Source organism: Notechis scutatus, chromosome 4 (assembly GCF_049901735.1).
Source record: "Notechis scutatus isolate UNSWTSFEM ecotype Mainland chromosome 4, rNotScu1.2, whole genome shotgun sequence".
NCBI lineage: Eukaryota > Metazoa > Chordata > Lepidosauria > Squamata > Elapidae > Notechis > Notechis scutatus.
In genome coordinates, this window is record NC_142012.1 from 126,485,845 (window position 1) to 126,504,974 (window position 19,130).

General features: G+C 37.0%; 1 protein-coding gene across 4 annotated transcripts in view; it reads right to left on the reverse strand.

The window, feature by feature from the left end:
- Positions 1-17,964, reverse strand: part of DGKD (diacylglycerol kinase delta) — a 71,384-nt gene extending 53,420 nt beyond the window's left edge. Inside the window, exons 1-3 of one of the 4 annotated variants that reach the window (XM_087964810.1) lie at positions 17,675-17,964; positions 2,934-3,044; positions 1,057-1,137 (exon numbers count right to left, since the gene is read on the reverse strand). In XM_087964810.1, coding sequence (XP_087820936.1) covers positions 1,057-1,137; positions 2,934-3,044; positions 17,675-17,854 — 372 coding nt within the window. In that variant the 5' untranslated portion in view covers positions 17,855-17,964. Of the gene's footprint in view, positions 1-1,056; positions 1,138-2,933; positions 3,045-17,155; positions 17,173-17,674 lie in introns of those variants that run through there. The other 3 variants (XM_087964811.1, XM_026683858.2, XM_087964812.1) reach the window with 3 other exon arrangements.
- Positions 17,965-19,130: the final 1,166 nt, after the last annotated feature.

A 19,130-nucleotide genomic window follows, 5' to 3' on the forward strand; every position in this document is an offset into this window, starting at 1 on the left:
CAGCAAACAGATTCAGCACAGCCTGATTTAGCACAAGCAGCAGATTGTCAGTTGGATCAGCCTCCCGACAATCAGCTGTTTCAGGCTGCAGGGATCGCCATCACCTATTGTCACCCCCGTGCGCCCCATTTTCAGCCTCTGCATCCCGTTTTCTGCCTCTGTGCACCCCATTTTTGGTCTGTTCTGATCCCCTCTGCCTGGAACAGGCCGAAAATCGGAAGGTGTGGAGGCAGAAAACGGGATTGTTGGAATGCCGATACAACCAACAATCAGCTGCTTGTGCTAAAACAGGCTGTGCTGAAGCTGACCAGGCTGTTTGCTGTTTGCTGCAAGGAGGCAAATTGCTGGGAGGCAGAGGCAGATATTTTTTCTTGTTTTCCTCCCCAAAAGCTAGGTGTACCTTATACTTCAGAGCGTCTTATAGCCCAAAAATATAAAATGTGAATCATTCACTTTTGAAAGTCACTTTCATTTTTAAAACAAAATAATTATATAAACATGTAGGGCCATGGTACTGTAGAAATGTATAGAAACAAAATTCAAAATTGAAGTGTGGATCCATAAACATTCTTACAATATATCTTAGCAAGTCTTCATAGCTCTGGTGAACCACTAATTCCATTTTTCAAATGAAATTCTTTAAAAAGTATGTATTCCCATGGCACAGTATAAGTATCATATTTAAGAACAAGAAATAAAACATCAAATAAATATAGAAACAGAATGAATTAAGGTAATCTCTTATTAGCTTGCAGAATGGGAATTTGAACATAATAAACTAATAACTTACACTAATTACATTTTGCCATATCCAGATATCAACAAGTCTGCAATGTTAAAACCAATTAGTTGTTAATGCACATTTGTTTTATAATCCAAGCAACATAAATACACACCACCACAGAAAAATATAATCCTTCAACAAAGTTGAACATTAGTAATTTCAATACTTTCTGCCTTTGACCTTCCTTTGCTTTTCACTTTATGCTATCCCAAGTAAAGATAATAATAAAAAAAGAAATACTTAATCATGATATACATTGCAAGAGATCTTACCGTGAAACTATTGTTGACATTTTTAGTGCTAGATTCTGCCACACTGGCATCTGTCAGATCCACTTCATCAAAAATAATTGACTGGAAAAGTTTTTTAAAAGATAAGAATTAATTCAAGAACAAAAAGAAAGTCTAATACATAAAATTTGGAGATTAAAAGAACTATTATGGGTAATTTGAACTATTATGGGTAATTTCTTCACAGGAGATTCCATCATCTATTTAAACAGAAGGATAGCTAAATCTTTTAGAAGTGGCTGATAGACTAGATGAATGGCAACATGACCTGTCCAGATGGTGCAGTTATGGTTTATGCTCTATGATGGCATTGACAGTTTATATCCATTTCCCCCAGACAGATTCTATGAGTCAAAACGCCATATAAAATCAGAGAAGCAGAATGCTGCCTATGCCTAGGATTATACTGGGTATCATGACTTGATACTTTTACTACCCCACCATCTCTTTTGTTCACCAGCAGACATTTTATCTGCCCTCTGGTGTTACTGTGGAATCTGGCTCTTGAAAGTTCCTTATGCATAAAACAGATGCCAGACTTGTTAAAAAAAGAACCATTTGAAATAAAAATAAGTTAAAGAGGTCTAAAGTATTTATGAATAATTTTTAAAATAATACATTGGAAGTTCATCCTTTCTTGTATGGTAATTGGTATGTATGGTTGAAAAAGAACCACTTTAGTAGACTTTGCAGCTATGAAAGGATATCAATAGAGGGAACTTGAGAAGAAGAGAGAAGTAAGGTATCAGCTGGTTCACACTTGAAATAGATAGTCCACCTGCTCATCTGCTCCAATTGCTCTTTTTAGCAGTAGAAGTTGGGTACTTCTCAAAGCTATATCTGTCTTTCAACTTGTACCAATCACCATACAAGAAAGGGTGGGACTTCCAATGAAAGAGATGCACAAAATGACTCTTTGCACTAAGATTGTATTATTTTAAAAATTATTCATAAATATTTAGGCCTCTTTAACTTGCTTTTTGTTGAAATGGACATTTTCCAGGGTTCCATATAAGCTTGTGAAAAGATGCCACTGTTTCAAGGAATCTATTTATTAAAATTAGTTAACTATTATCTGGAACAAATCTTATGCTCAAGTATCTAGAAGGATTTGATTCCTAGCAGATCTCCTCATAAAAATACAAGCTCTTCCTATCTAGAAGCATTTTTATAGACAAATACACTTCAAAACAAAAAATCTTAAATTCTTTATATGACACAAGGTCAAAACTTGAACAGAAGCTCACTAGAATTCTCCCCTCTAATCTACTGCTATATGAAGTCCTGACACAGCCAGGCCTTTTTTTTCAACTGGAGAGTTCTCCACATATATAGAAGATACTAACAGCTCACTCTCATGTGGTAAATATTCAAGTTACCATTCATGATAAATTTAAGGTGTCTTTTTATTATAATTAATTTTTCTGAAAACTATTTTTTGCCAAGAAGAGATTGTGAAAGAAAGCTAGGTGAATAAAGTTATTGCTTTTAATGACTACAGTAATTACGTTATCAAGTGCTTCCAATATCCAGCATGAGAAGAATTCTGTATTAGATTCAGATTTATTATATAAAATAAAACTTGAAGACGCATAGGCTCTATTGCACAGAGGTGGAATTTATATCTCTGCGCATAAATGCAAATTCCACCTCTGTGCAAATAAATGTACCATATATATCCTATTTTTCTGATTTAATGTTGCCAAGATTTTGCAGAAGCTCCAAAGCCTGAAATTAATGAAATGTACACCATGTTAGGAGCATTTCAATATTATTGTTCCAAAACTAGCTGTATTCCCTATGGGTAATAAAAATTAAATCTGTAAACCTATTTTATAGTTGATGGGGTTATAACATACCTTAGCAGTTTTTGCGTAGTACAAAGTTCGTCCTCTCAATTTGAAATATCGCCTTTTCCACCGCTGGAAGGAATTGGTTTGCTTCATCAATATGCCCTCTTTAATAATAGTCTGGAAACCAAACAAAAATAATCAATAATGTTTTACATACAGCCCATTTATCAGTACTTGCTCCTCTTCCATAACAAACAGAAGTATTGCTGAGGTTGATAAAAGTATTATTTGACTGCCCTCTGCCGGAAATAACTAACACATAGTTAATCTGTAAATCTTTTCTATATCCAAATGCAACAAACAATTTTTTCTATGCATAGAAGACACTGTCATGCTATGAGAATAGAATTCTTTCAGCAAAAATTATCTTATAGTCATACCAGACTGTAAAAAAGCTCAGGCTAAGGACAGCCCTGTCAATCCAGCCTAAGCTCTGATGTGATTTGTCTGAATAAAGTTAGCACACAGCAGGATACCTCATGTAAACCTATCAGCATTTGACTGCCACAGGAAACAATCTGCATATTTAAGAAATTAGGAGGACAACAATAAAGAAGCAGAGAAGCAATCTATCCAGTCCCGTCCCCCCCGCCCAGATATTCTTGGCCCTGTCCCCTTGCTCATTGGCTGGCTGGCTGGCTGCCATTTCTCAGGCTGAAGCGCCAATTCTATCTTTACACAGTTTTGCCCTTTTTCCTCCAGTTCCTCCACAGCTAGCCACACTCACACACATCCTCCACACATCCATTCACACAATATGCATATCCATCTATATTGATATTTTTAACTGCATTCATTTAGTCACTTTTGTTTAGATAAAAAAATTAGCTCAATGGGAAAGAAGTCAAATAATGGAAGATAAAAAAAATTAGCTCAATGGGAAAGAAGTCAAATAATGGAAGATAAATCTTTAAAAGAGATGAAAGTTTCAAACCAAATACAATGGGTCTAGCATTAACTGACCAGTGTAGAGCTTCTATCAGCAGTAAGCGGCACAATATCTAGTTTAAATGCTTCACTTCACATTCACTTCTCTTATCAATACAAGAAGTTCAGCCCCGAAATGAAAAATTTAAAAAGATACTGAAGGAATTCTATAACGTATTTTGTTAGCTCATTCTTTATTTGAAAATAAGAATGCAACAGGTATGAAAGATAGCAGTGCTTTCAATTTAAAAAGAGGCACCACTGTTGCTTAACACCATTATACTTGACAATGAATATAATCACTAAGATCAATAGCATAAATCTTATTACATCATCCTACTAAATTCATGTCCTACCATATGAAACAGTCTATAATTTAAGATTGTTATATAGTTTGAAGATTCTTTAAAAATAATTTAATGCTAAATTCACAAAAATAAGTATGCTCAAATTTTATTTTAGATATCTACACATAGATTTTTTTAAATATCTACACTATTTTAATATGTTGTTGCACATCAAGATCTCCAACACTTAAAAGTACCATTTAATAGAGGGATAAATTATCTAAAGGGTCTAATTGCTGCAAATTTTCATGGCTTCCCTTGCTGTTTTCTTAGTAATCATTGGGGGGGGGGCAGTATAAAATCAATTCTAATCTGTTTACAGAAGAATATACATTCTAATATTATTAAATTAAAAACCAAATCAGAGCTCTTAAGGCAAAAAAAAGAATCACCACTATAACCTATCAAGCAGCCTACATCTGCCTTCTAAGTCAAGATAATCTAAACTAAATATATGTTGGATTGATAATGTGAGAATCTATACAAATTCTGAGGACTATGAAAGGATAGCACAAAAGATCTATAACCAACTGACACACTGTATGTATATAACTGGAAGCTGGTTTTATGTTTTTTATGTTTTGTTTGTGTTTGTTTCAAAAATATTTTTTTAATAAAAAAAAGATAACCTAAACCAGAAACGGTTAAATATTACCTTACCTAATTTCCTGTTAATGGCATTAAATGGGACAGAAACATTGGATTTCCTGTCTTTATCAGTAATGAAATGGGGAAAATGCATTCATACTTTTCAGGGAGAAAATATAAGAGTTAGCAAACAAGGTTTGCTTCATTGACTTTAATTGACCTCAAAGAAGCTAAGCATATTCAGACCTGGTTATATTCAGAACAATGGCTCTGAACTAGACTGGAAAGTTAAAAAAAAAACTTCAGAAAAAGGCAATGCTGAATGCCTTTTTATAAGAAAACAAGAGTTACTGTAGTCATAAGCACCAGTTCAACACAAGACACTACCTTTTTATATTCTAAGTTAAGATGGAATCCATTATTATAATCCTCAAAATTATATAATAGAATACATTATAGCACTAAAAATGGATGTCATTGAGCCTGTCTGTCATTAATTTCCCAGACACCCATGTATTTTTCAAGGCAATAGCACAGAAATTATTTGCCTCTGCATTTCTATATGTTTTTTCCCCCGCTAACATCTCAGTTTAATTACAATCTTGATATCTCCTGGTAATCTCTCACCATCTATTAATCAATAGGGCTATGCAGTTTTGATTAGATTTGAAAGAGGATCTTAGAAGCATAATATCTTTGTGCATCTCTTGAAAGCAACAGCTGCTAGAGGATGTCAGAAAAAGACATTGTTGCCTTAAAGAGTTACATACAGGTGCTTTATTCTAATTTTGAAGCATCTTTTTTAATTTGATGTACTGTGCAATAAATAAGAACCAAATCTGCTTAGTTTATGAAGATTAGCTATGCTCAATTAGATGCTGCCCCCTAGCTGGACTCTAGTAAAGCAAGGCACTACAGAACTGACATACAAAACCTCTTAAGAAATTTTATAACCCTTCATAGGATGTGTATGTTCAAAAATCGGCCAGCTTTTTTTAAAATTATGAGACATATATGTATTCTTTGCACCCAAAAAAAGGCAGCTACCATGATGACTATAAGATTACCACATCATCATAATGAAGTCACTTCTTAGGATCTTTCATAAATTATATATGCAGTTCATACGATCAGCAATAGGGATTCTGCACAATTTCAACCAGCAAAATGCATAAATGAACCATTAGATGAAGCTGAAATTAACAAAATTATATTTTCCTAAACAAAATTTGCAAAATTTGCATTATAACAAGATTTTTCAGACAAATTTTAATCATTGCTTCCTCCCCAAATAAAATCAGAATAAGCTCTATTTTGGATGAAAACAATAGAAAAATATGTATTATTACAAGTATTTAAAACAGGTGAAACAATCAAAGCTTGAATGTAAAAACATTGATAGAGGAACAACTGGAAGTACAAGGTGAATTATTTAGCTCTTATAAATGATCACAGAACTAAATTTTTGTTTTTAATTTGATTTTACATTTTATTAGCCTGAAATTTGCTAACATTAATATTTTATATCCTAATGCTACTTCATTCTGTTTAAATTTATGTCCACCCAAGTTTGGGGGGCGGGAATTCACATCTACAGAACAAACTCACCTGTGCAAATGTTGAGTACTCTTCCATCTCTTTTAAAAATTGGTTTTTTTTAAAAAAAAAAATCACTATCTCCCCAAAATTGTGGGTAGCAGCATGCACCTCCCCCTTAAAAGATAAACAGAATTTTTCTAGTATTAGAATATTTATAGGACCTACATAGGTGCATGACTTAGATATGAAAAACTAGGAAAAATGATGTCACTGTGATTAGGCTGCCTCTTTCAAAACACAGATGCTGCTGGGGGAGAAAAATGAGCTTGTACTTTACAGCTGCCTATCTCTGCAAAAGAGCTGCTGTTCTATTTATAGTCAGGCAGCTTAGAAAAGACTTTGGTGGGTTTGGGCGGAAAAGGCTGGAGATAAGATCAAGATGACTTTATAGCATTTTTCCTTTTTTATACATTGCTCCTTTTCTGTAGTTTGTTCATTTCCCAGTTAGCAGTCTTTGGTCGTTTCAATTCTAGGGAATGCTTTTGAGCCACCAAGAGTTGAGATGAAAGCAAAGTAGCAGTTTTTGTCTCCCTAAACAATCTTTAAAAGAAATAGGACTCCATGTTCACAGCATATTTTTAGGTAACACATGTGGGCAGTTATCCACAGTCAATGGCTAAAGAGGAGAAACCTATTATTCTGCCTCCTCACTCAAAAATGAACAAGCACTATTATAAGAATTTCTACATGCTCTTAGCTAGCAACTAGTCATAGGAAAGAATGCATTTTAATTATCTTGGTCATTGTTGATAGCCAATGCAAGCACCAATTAAAAATTAAAATCATTATCAAGAATTTGCATTTTGGTCCCAAGGAATACAATGAGATATCCACATAAGAATGAATAATTGTTAAAAAAAATTATGCTGTGTCTTCTTTCCTGTTTCACAACCTAAAGCATTGTATTAAATGCTGTAGTTAAGTGATGGTCTAAATCTAGACCACCCAAGTAATAATACTTTCCTTTTCAGATGAAAAGGAAGGAAATAATGTTTATTTTTAAAATGCCCTCCTGGTTAATTGATCTGCTCTAGTAGATAACAGATGAGAAATAAGTTATGTTTACAACCTGGCCATTGTATAGATTCAAGTATCTGTGGCTAGATCCAAGTAATAGTGATTTGCCTGGTTCAGCAAATAATATTAATGAGGCTTAAAACAATGTATTATGAATACAGTATATACACATGCTGTAATGGGATGACAAATTATTATGAATAATAATTTAGGATAATCTCATCAAATGATACTCCTATACGTTCTGTAATGTCTTCTAATAAAGAAGAAAAAATCATTTTGGAAAAAATATATTTTTGCAATTTTCTCTGAGCAAGGAGAAAAATAACCCTTTTGAAAAAGAATTCAAGAAAAGAAATTGTTCTTGCTTCCTGATTGTTACATTGTTACAGTATGCTGCAGTTGCAAGATTTTTCTATCTCTTTTCAATAATGGATACAATATAAGATAGTAACACCTTCTATCACTATCTGAGCAAAAGCCACTTCACATAGCTGAGCATAAAGTCATCCCCTGAATTTAGGAATCTGAATGCTAAGCAGGTAAAAACAAAACAAAAAAACCCATAAAGCAACTGTGAATGTGTTTTACTCACTGATGTTGGAAAGTTAATTCAAACTGTAATGTAAGTCTTTGCAAATAAAGAGCACCAACTACATTGTATCTGAATCCCATTATTGTTCCACTTTCTGCAAAGTATGGATGGGAAGAAGTAGAACAATCTGAAAAAAATTGGAACAAAAGCTCACATGCATCCATTAAACAATAAAAACTGCCTAAATTCCTAACAGTAGTACTTTAATTTATATTTTTAGCTAAGAACCTACTATTTTTTACATTCTGGGTAACTGATCTCCAACATGGACTTGTGGGATTTGCTGCGTGTCCTCCGAAGATCTCACCCTGCCTTATTGTGTCTTGAATCCTGTGATGTTCTTGCTATTGTTGATATTCTGTCTGTTGTGCCTTTGTCTTGCTTGGGATGACTCTGCACCTGGCCCTGCCATCTTGTCTCCCTCCTCCCTTGCCTTGCAACCCTTGAAGCAGAAGGAACTGCACCTGACCTTACTTGAGGTTTTGAACTTTTCTCTTGCCACATTGCCTTGAAACAGATCTTGCGGGAAGGACTTTTTACATACATGGTGAGGTCTGGGGAATGATTGGGCTTAGTTGTATTAACAAACATATCTAACTCCATCTGGTGTGCGTTTGTTGGTGATAACAGCCATTATTATACACAGAGAAACTGATATTAGGGATGGGATGACAAATTAAAAGCACTAGAGCAGGGGTGTCAAACTCAAGGCCCGGGGACTGGATCTGGCCCAGGCAGTGTTTAGATCTGGCCTGCAGGAAACAGCGAAGGACCAGCCCGTAGTGCCTCTTCCAGCAAAAACAGAGCTCAGGAGGGTCTGCAGGCAGCCCCTGTGAGCTGTTTTTGCTTGAAGAGGATTGCAGGAAGCCGAAAACTGAATTCAGAAGCCTGTTTTTGATGGCAGAACGCTCGGGCCATCACAGGTATCCCTGGCCAGCTCGATGAGTGACGTCGAGCTGGCCAGGCCCACCCTGCCAGGCCCACCCTAGCCCCCTTAGGTCAAACACAACCCACATGTGGCCTTCAATAAAATCGAGTTTGACACCCCTGCACTAGAGTAATATGCAGAATAATCAAAGCATTTGGAGAAGAAAAGAAGCTCTGACTGAGAAAGTATGTAACACATGCTGTGCTTATAATATCCTTTTAAAAATTATTTTCTACAACTTTACTTATTGTTTTCATTTATGGAACACACAGAGATAGTTAAAGTACTGCTAGCTAAACCTTTGTCATACTCTATGACTCGTCAATTGTTCTTCCTTAAAAATGTAATATGGTATTTATGTATTATAATGACAATGCCTGACTGGCTCACACATAAAAATCTCATTGTATTCTATAGTACAGTATTCTACAGATTTTCCATTTTTTTAAGACAACAAGAACAGAATATTTGCTGTGTAAATGTGAATAAGAAACAGAAATAAAATAGAAAAGTTTAAGACTGAACACATTTCAAGCTTTAAGAAGCTTAATGTTTTCTTGCTAATATATGAGACAAGGAAAACACTGTCTTAGCACATGAGATTTATTGCAATGACTACTTAAGATCTAACTCACTGATAAATTCAAGAGACCAAATTCTTGGCTACAGAACTAACACTTACTATAATACCATAAAACTCTCCAAAGCTTATAACCATTCAGAAGAATTAGAAGAACAATCCTACAGTGACTGGGAGGAAATTGGATTAGGAAAACAAATCCTATACTCATGGTTCATTGGAATAGTGAATATTTCTCATTGATTTAAAGACACGTCTCAAAGTTAAATCACAAATGCCCCATGAAAACTATCCCATTAGCCTTTGGGCTGCAACACTGAACACTGCAACATCTAATGCTGGAAAACTTACTTTTTAATGCTCACATTTCAGTCTATAATCTGTACATTACAGATATTGCTGACCTGCCACTCTCATTCAGACTGGCAAGGGTGAGTGATGTTGGACGTAAGAATTCAGCACTATTAAATAGCCATAAGCTATCTGTTGCACACCAAATTTCAAAAGGAAGATTCGATTTCCAAAGAAGATACATTTATTTTAAATCCCCACCCCACTGAGTGTCTGTAAACTTCCAAGCCTTTTGTTACCAGAAGCAAAAGTGGAACACTACAGGATTTCTCTCCCCACGCTGCATCTTCACACTTTTTAGATATTCCCAGCCAAGGCTGTTGCAGATCCAGCCTTTTGCTTCTTAATTCCACAGCTAGCCCCCAAAATACTTTCCAATCCTCAACTTCCAAAAACAACCTGCATATTTGCAAAAACAATTCCCACCCCATCATAAAATTATACCAGGGTCTCTTTTACCAAGATAGGACTTCCGATTCTTGCTCACCCCATTTTCTTCCTGTGTTCACATTTTTTTCTTATTTCGCAGAAAGGGGATCATTTTCACAAGGTAACTTTGTTCCCCTGAAGTACCAATATGAAGTGTGTGAAGGGAAAATCAAAGCAGCACATTTTGTTACTCCTCCCAGCTCATGTTCTTCAAGGGGAAGATGAAGGATTGAAGAGAGGATTGCAGCAGTGCAGCCAACTCAAAGCTGGTGGATGTTGCCTTTGTGACTTCAGATGACCTTATTTCTTTTCCTCCCTTATGGTATGTAGGAAAGGTACTGTTTTAATTAGCAGCTAACCTGCAGGCAGTAGTTTCCCCAAACAAAAACCAGAATGCCAGTTACCTATGGTTCAAGCAGCTGAGTTCACCCTCCAGAAGCCTCACCTGTCCTGACCATCTTAAAAAAAAACTGTATCTCTCCTCAATATGCTTGAAAACATCTTCTGCAGATTAGTACAAATACACTTCTATTTATTCTTTTTTCAGTGCTACTGCTAAATAAGTATTGTTGCAATCTACAAAAAAATGACCTTGAGAGTTGCATGTTTAAAATCTTTATTCTATTATAGAATGATTAATGATTAATGACTACATATTACATATAAGTTTTCAATTTTTTTTCAAAAAAAATTATTGCTAAGATCAAACATTAAACCCTAACCCAAATATGTAACAGAATACAGATTGAGTCACTAAAATGCTTAACTGCACATCTGCTTCTACTCTATTCATTTTCTCTGGAATGACTTTACTTTATCCAGTCAATTTTAATGGGAAATCCTTAAAATATTGTTACCCCAATTTTGTTATTCTGCTCTTTTCTAGTTTTTGCCTTATATTTATTCAGACATTATTTGTATCATTTTATTTTGAACACAACAGCAGCTACACAGTGTAGAGATGCATTTATTTCAGCATTTAAGAGAAATTCTTCCTTTTAAATGAACTGGGAGTTTGTGTGGCAGACTCACACATACCTATTAGCAACTCAACATACACATAGTATATATTACATCATTCCTTTTTAAGAGAATAAAACGAGGTAAGAAAATGAAGCAAAGCTAAAAGTTTCAAATCATTTTGTGGTGAGATGAGCAGCAAACAAATTTAATAAATACAAGTAATTTATACCAGCACTATTCCTTATTACCCTCCATATTTTCTATCCTATATAGTCAATTCTTCTTTCAATAAACATTTATTTCTCACAACAGAACATAACTATTACCTTTCCATCAATATTTGCACAAATTAATTTTTTTCCATCCATTTTCTCCATCTTTAGTAAACATTTTATGAAGGTACACAAAATCTATTTATTTATTCTATTTTTTTGCTATTTATGTATCATTTGCAATTATTAGCTTGCAACTCCATTTCCCCATCAAACAATCACCTGGGTCTAAAATTCATTAATTATTAGAGCCACACTCCCTGTTGCCTCATATAATTATCTTTCTCTCATCCTATAACCATATAATATCTACATCCAAAATAAATATGTGCTCATATCTTGAATCAACACACTGCATTCATTATCACTTATAAATACTATACATTAAATTATCAAGGATATATTGCATATCCATTTTCTAATTCATTTATTCTCATGTATGCTTTACTTCAATCATATACCATTCATAGTGCATTTAGCCAATATCTTTTGTATATTCATCAAAACATATATAATTCAAGACAATTCTCTTAATCATATACTTCCTCTCTAAACAAAATAGCACAATAAACTTTACTTTGTAATAAAATTTTTACTCTGTTCCTAGTTCTCTTTTTTCTCGTCTACTTTCTATTCACTTGAACATTTTTTTACTTTCTCTTCCTGCAGTTACTGCACTGTACTTTTAAAAATTCATCAATTACTTTCACTTCTTTTCATTTTTCCATGTCCACTTTGTTCCCAAATCTATTGTTGACACTTCACAAAAATGATTGGTGTTACATTCATAATCATTCATTATTGTTGTAACTTTCACTCATTCAGTCTCTCATCATAAATAAATCAAAGCAACCACACCTTAAACATATGTTTCTTTAGGGTTTATATGTACAAATAGTTTTATGCTCACACCAAATACATCAAATAAACAAGACTTTTTTCCAAGTAAATACTTGTCATAATTCTTTTTCATTCTTAGGTCTTCAAATGGCCATATCGTTATATGCTTGCATCTCAGTCCTACTCATCCATTCATATTGCTTAACAGATTTTATTTTTGTCCTGGACTACATTCCTTCAGAAAGACTAGCTTTTTTCCCTTTATCACTATTTTCACCAATATGCAAATATCACTAACTATAAATTTCTAGTTTTGTACGGACCCATAAAAATCTAAGTTGATACCAACTCATACCTAATGATATTTTAGTTCTTGCCTTCATATTTAAAAATGCATTTCATTTCCATGTATGTACTTCCCATCTCTACTCCATAAAAATGAACAAGCAATACTTTAATTTACAAATACTCATGCAAATTTACTCAAAAATGGCTTGTCACTGTTCAGGAGAATCTTTGTGATAAAAATGAATGTTTTGCCAATAATTATTTTTTTGTTTTAGATAATACCTGTAATCTTCCACAGACATTATGCAAAAATTATTATGTAAAAAGGGACTAATGAGTAAGGAAGAACACAAAATGCTATTAAAATATTTGCTTTATTCTACTTCAGTTTAAATAAGAAGCAATATTTTAACAATATTAGAAACTTTGTTGTTACAACTGAAGTCCATCACTATTATGCTGAGTCATATAACATGCACATTTATTGTAAACCCTTCAAAAGAGATGCATCACAATGTATGGAAGCTACACTGCAGATAGTAAGGGAAATGGTTGTGCCTGCACATACATGCAGAAACAACTGTGAACAGCTTCCAGACAGTCATCTGAGTCTGGAAAAAAATGTTACTTTGTATGTTTAGTATATACTACTGTGTATTCTGAAGCACTTATTTCACAGGATTCACACAGTCCTATAACATATGTTCCAATCATGCTATCTCTTTCATTTTTCATTGGATGACTGTAAGGAAAGCAGAACCAATAAGGGTTGGATTAAAAGTCACAAAACATTGTTCTGAAATCTTGAGTTGCCTTGGGAATGATACTTAGCTTAGCTAAAGATTTTCAAGCAGATTAAAGCAATGGAAGTTTAATGGCTATACATAATTTCTGTTTATGCTCCTTGTACTTAAAATGTTTATATTCACATACCACAAGCAAAGTGTTTGAGTTCTGTTACAGCTATATTGACGTAGGAAATGATGCAAAACATAGTTAAATGATTCATAGTTGGTTTCTGCCTTATTTGAACTCTCTAAAAATATGATATTCATCAATGTTAAAACTGAAACTTATTCCACTTAAAAGTATTCTCATGTGAGGAAGTTGCCATACCACAATGCTCTCCCTCAGCAATGCTTGTATCCTAAAATTGCACTCTAGAGACTGATATGCCCTTTTTTCATAACTGTAAGGGAATTGCTTTATCACAGTTTAACACTATCAAAATATTTAAGGAGGGAACATTTCAAATATTTGTGTTCAATTTTATCTAACTGAAGGCTTGATCATTACTTATTTTCAAAATCATAAATAACTAATGCACATGCACAAAATGTATGATTTCCTATGAAACAATTAGGAAACATTTGATGTAATGTACAATGCACTACCAGGAACTCTAAACTGGCACCCAAATGGAAAGAAAAACTACACATCAATAAGATAAATAATGGGCTCAGAAAATGTTTTGTGAAGCTTCCACCATATTTGTTATATTTTATACTTTTTATGAATTATGTACCAGACAAATTGATCAAGTTAGTTAGTGTTTACGATAGGTTTGACTATTGCATTATAAATAAATATTTTTCCTTATGTGAAATATAAGCCTGTTTCATTTGTCACATACCCTTGCCTGAAAGAAAAGTTTTTTATAGCTAATATTCTTGATTTTCTCTATTTTATATATATGGAAATTGAGAAGCCTAGAATAACCCTTCCCAGTTCTCAACTAAAGATTATACCATGTATACTTGGGTTAATTGTTTTGTTGGAAACAAGTATACATGCAATGTACTTCACACCATACAATTGTTCTTGCATTCAATCTATGCAACCTCCCTGCCCATTTGTGTTGCAGATTGAAACAATGACCAGGAAACAGTTATTCTGAAACACCTGAAAAGGTTGTCATGTGAAAAACTCCCTTCTTCAACCAAAGAAAAAAATAAAATTCAGAGGAAGAAACTCACAGCAACTTTTAGGCAGTCTTTCCTCAGCCTGGATCCACGGAAACAGCAGAGGATCTATTCTGGTGAAAAGAACCTGGTAGGATAGACCAGACAGGTGCACAGGTTGTGCCTACAAGGGAAGACCTGGAAAGATACCTTTGAGACCACTACTGAAGCAGACTTAACTGAGCTGCTTGGGATACTTGCTAGAGGAGTAAAGGGCTACAAAAATTGTGTCCTCAACAACTGCCTCTAATAGCAAAACACCAAAGGAGTTTTGTGGAAGGAGACCTGGACATAAATGTCTCTCCTTTGGAAACAGAAGCTTCTGTCTGAAGGACAACTTGTCTACAACCTGTGTCTCTTCTAATAATAATGCTCAATTACAGCACCCAATATGCTTCACCCTGGACTAGACTGGCTGGATCTGCTAGGAGTGGCCATTCATCAATGTCTGGAAAGCCAGATGATTTAAATATAACTATTCAAAGTGAATTTCAATGTATGACTTGTTCTTCCCTCAAAGGACTTATCCACATGTGGCACTTGTAACAGATTGGGTTTAAGAACCCAGATATAATTCTGGTGTGAAATCAGAAATTCATTGCTATAATTCTCCCTAGTAGGGAAAGGCAGCTAAGTTTATCTTTGCCATTTAAGATTATCATGGACCTTTTGCCAAAACAGTGATAGTTTTATTCATACTTGTAAGAACTTCAAGTACTGAATTAAAACCAGAAAATATTACACTCCTCCCTCTTTCTAAGAAGCTTACCTTTTTACAGTTGTGCTATAAAAATCCTGGCGGAAGGTCCAGGAAGATTGTGTGATACTGCTTTCTAAACTCTGGACATCCTGAACCAAAACAGTTATATAGTGTACATTTGTGAACAGTATGTATATTATGTATGACTGGTAGTTCTGTCAGGCAGTTACCAAGTTTTTACCTCTAACAAGTTGGCCATTGAGAAGGTACAGTCACTAATGTTTCTAGGTAGAATCTTCAGATTTGTACTTGTATACTGCAACTAAATACACCACTGCCTCCCAATGAGGGAGATTACATATAAGTTTCTAAACTCTTAAAACAGTGGGAAGATCAGTGATTGGGTTCACTATCTTTTTTCTTGGAAAAAAAAGACTTATTTGCTGGTCTGCCACCTAGACACGGAGTAAACAGAAATTATTTTCTCCTAGTCATCTTACACTCCCATGTAAGATAAAGGTTTTCTCTGTCCAGCCATGTCCAACTCTAGAAGGCAGTGATCATATGCATTTCTTAGCTGAGGGAGCCAGTGTGTTGAAGGCCCTTTCTGTGGTCATGTGGCCAGCATGACTATATGCTGAGGTACACAGAATGTGGTTACCTTTCCACTGAAATGGTACCTATTTATCTACTTGCATTTGCCTACTTTTGAATTGCTAGGTGGAAAAGAGGTAGGGCAGGTAACAGGAGATCACCCCATTGTGCGGTGCTCGGATCTTGAACCCACGATGCTAGTTTTCCAGGTGAAAAGCTCAGTGTCTTTCCAGTTGACAAGCTCAGTTGAGGCATCATGCCTCCCCCCTCCCATCTATTCTTCTGAATCTTACATATGCTGTATTTTTTGCACTATAAGATGCTCCAGCCCAAAATGGGGCATGCGGAGGCAACAAAAGGTGACAAATTGCTGGGAGGCAGAGGCTGAAGGGTGGGCTGGTGGGTGGGCGGGGCTTCGGCAACATTCACAGTATAAGACGCAGTCATTTCCAGCCACTTTTTTTTGGGGGGGGGGGAATGTGCTTTATAGTGCAAAAAATATGGTATATATTCTTATTCTCTTGAACTAGTTACCAGACGGTTATACAGTTCTTTTTTACTGGTCAGGATGTACTTAATTGACTGTTCAATATTTTAGACAGACTCTTTGAAGAAAAAAAAAGCCTTGATTGAATAAACAACCAAATACAGAAAAGCCAAATAATGACAAGTTAACCTACTAAACTCAGTTTAATTTATCCTTAATAAACCGATAATAGTGTTTGGGCACAAAATGAGAGCGTTCAAAGCATTAGTCAGATCAAATTTATCACATCACCCAGAGGAAAAATTGGTAGAAACTTCTGCTTAGCTGTACTCCCTCCGGGAGTAACTGCTGTTGCCACTATCTTCACCAGACCACTATGCTGCCTAAAGGGGGAGTTTGCAAGCAGGATCATAGATGAGCAAGCTAAAGGGGGGATTCTTTATGCCAAAAACTGGTTCCCATGGAGAATGAGAATAGCTTGGTTTCAACCTAGAACACAGTGCTTCTAGAACAACCCACACAGCCGTAAACAATGGCTCACAAACCACAATGGCTAGATTTCCGTATTTTGCTAAGCCAAAACCCAACAAATGACTTCGAAGCAAAGTATGAACCCTGCCAGCGGCGACGGGGCCTTCTTGATCCAGTCCCAGTCCAACATTTCCAAAAAAAAAACCAAGAGAACCGAGGCTGCGGTACCAAGGGCTCTTCTCGCCTTTGTGCACGATGCAGCGACGAGCCGCAGCGGTTGAGCGTCCTTACCGAGAGAAGCGCATCTGCTACGGGCAGCCACCTCCACCACGGTCCACTGCTAGGCGAAGGCGCAGCCCTACCGCCCAAGCGGCTGTCACCTTCACTGGCTCACCTGGGCTCCTTCCTTGCCTGCGTGACCCTGTAGCCAGGCTCGGATCCGTTATGGAGAACGGGTGAAAAGGATGAGGCTTTGGAAGGACCAGGCTCCCACGAGGGAAGGGAGCCCGCAGGCTCTCCCTCCCCCCCCCCCACCATCCCGCCCCGGTCCTGGGACTGGTGGGGAAGGGGAGGACGGAGGGGGGAGGGAGGGGCGCCGAAGGAGGTCTCCTCCTTTCATACCACCTCGATTTATGGTTGGGGCTGGAGGAGAGAACCGAGCTGGGAGGTTGCAGGCCCCGCGCGTTTTCCGCCTAGAAAGGGCAGAGTGGAAATGAAATGGAGGATGGGAAGCCTCGGGAGCGCGGGAGGGGGGAGGAGAGGCAACCCTCGCCTCTGCTCCCCTCAAGGCCCGACCCTCGTAGCCCTCACCTTCTGGCGGATCTGGCCGGAGGTGGAGACTTTGCGGATGAGCTTCTGTGGCGAGCCGGATTCTTGCTCCGGCTCGCTGTCCGACGACTCTTCTGCCGCCGCCGTAGGGGCAGCGGCGGTGGCCCCGGCCTGGGGCTGCGAGGCGCCCGTCGCCGCCGCCACCGCCGCCGCTGCCGCCATGCTGCACCGTGAGGAGCGGGGCGGGCAGCACCACCTAGCGCCTCAAGCGGGGCGGTGCAAGCGCCGGCCCTGCGTGGGCTCAGCAGCAGGGCAGAGATGCCGGCAGGCTCTTGGCGGGCCGTGTCCGCGCCTGCCCTCTGGCGGGCCGCCATCGCATTGGCCCGAAGTAGCCACCCACTCAGTGAGTGGGAGCTCGAGATTTCTCTTTCGCGCGTGAATTAAGAAGGTAGAATTCTTTATTGGCCAAGTGTGATTGGACACACAAGGAATTTGTCTTGGAGCAAATACTCTCAGTGTACATAAAAGAAAAGCTATATTCGTCAAGAGTCAGGGTGGGTGATAAGGAGTAATGAGAAGATTAATAGTAATAGGAATGCAGACTTTCTAAATAGTTGGACAGTGTTGAGGGAATTATTTGTTTAGCAGGGTGATGGCCTTCGAGAAAAAAGTTCTTGTGTCTAGTTGTTCTGGTGTGCCGGGCTCTATAGCATCGTTTTGAGGGTAGGAGTTGAAACAGTTTATGTGAGGGGTTTGTAAAATATTTTCACAGCCCTCTTTTTGACTCATGCAGTATACAGGTCCTGGATTGAAGGCAAGTTGGTAGTAATTGTCTTTTCGGCAATCCTAATTATCCTCTGAAGTCTGTGTCTGTCTTGTTGGGTTGCAGAACCAAAACAGACAGTTATAGTGGTGCAGATGACAGACTCAATCATTCCTCTGTAGAACTGTATCAGCAGCTCCTTGGGCAGTTTGAGCTTTCTGAGTTGGCACAGAAAGACATTCTTTGTTGTGCTTTTTTAATGACATTTTTGATGTTAGGTGTCCATTTTAGGTCTTGTGATATGACAGAACCTAGAAATTTGAAGGTCTCTACTGTTGATACTGTGTTGTCTAGTATTGTAAGAGGTGGTTGTATAGGAGGGTTTCTTCTAAAGTCTACCACCATTTCTATGGTTTTGAGTGTGTTCAGTTCCAGATTGTTCCGGTTACAGCACGAGGCAAATTGTACAAACTCCTGTCTGTATGCAGATTCATCGTTGTCTGTTGTATCATCTGCAAACTTCAGTATTTTAACAGATGGATCGTTTAAGATGCAATCATTGGTATATAGGGAGAAGAGAAGTGGAGAAAGCACACAGCCTCCCCCACCCCCACCCCCGGATTTTCAGTTTGATGATTAAAGAGTCCTTAGAGTCTGAGTGAGGCAGAGTAATTAATTTACACTTTTAACTCAGTGTTTATTTCTCTGCCATGAATCATTCTCCACTTCAGTAAC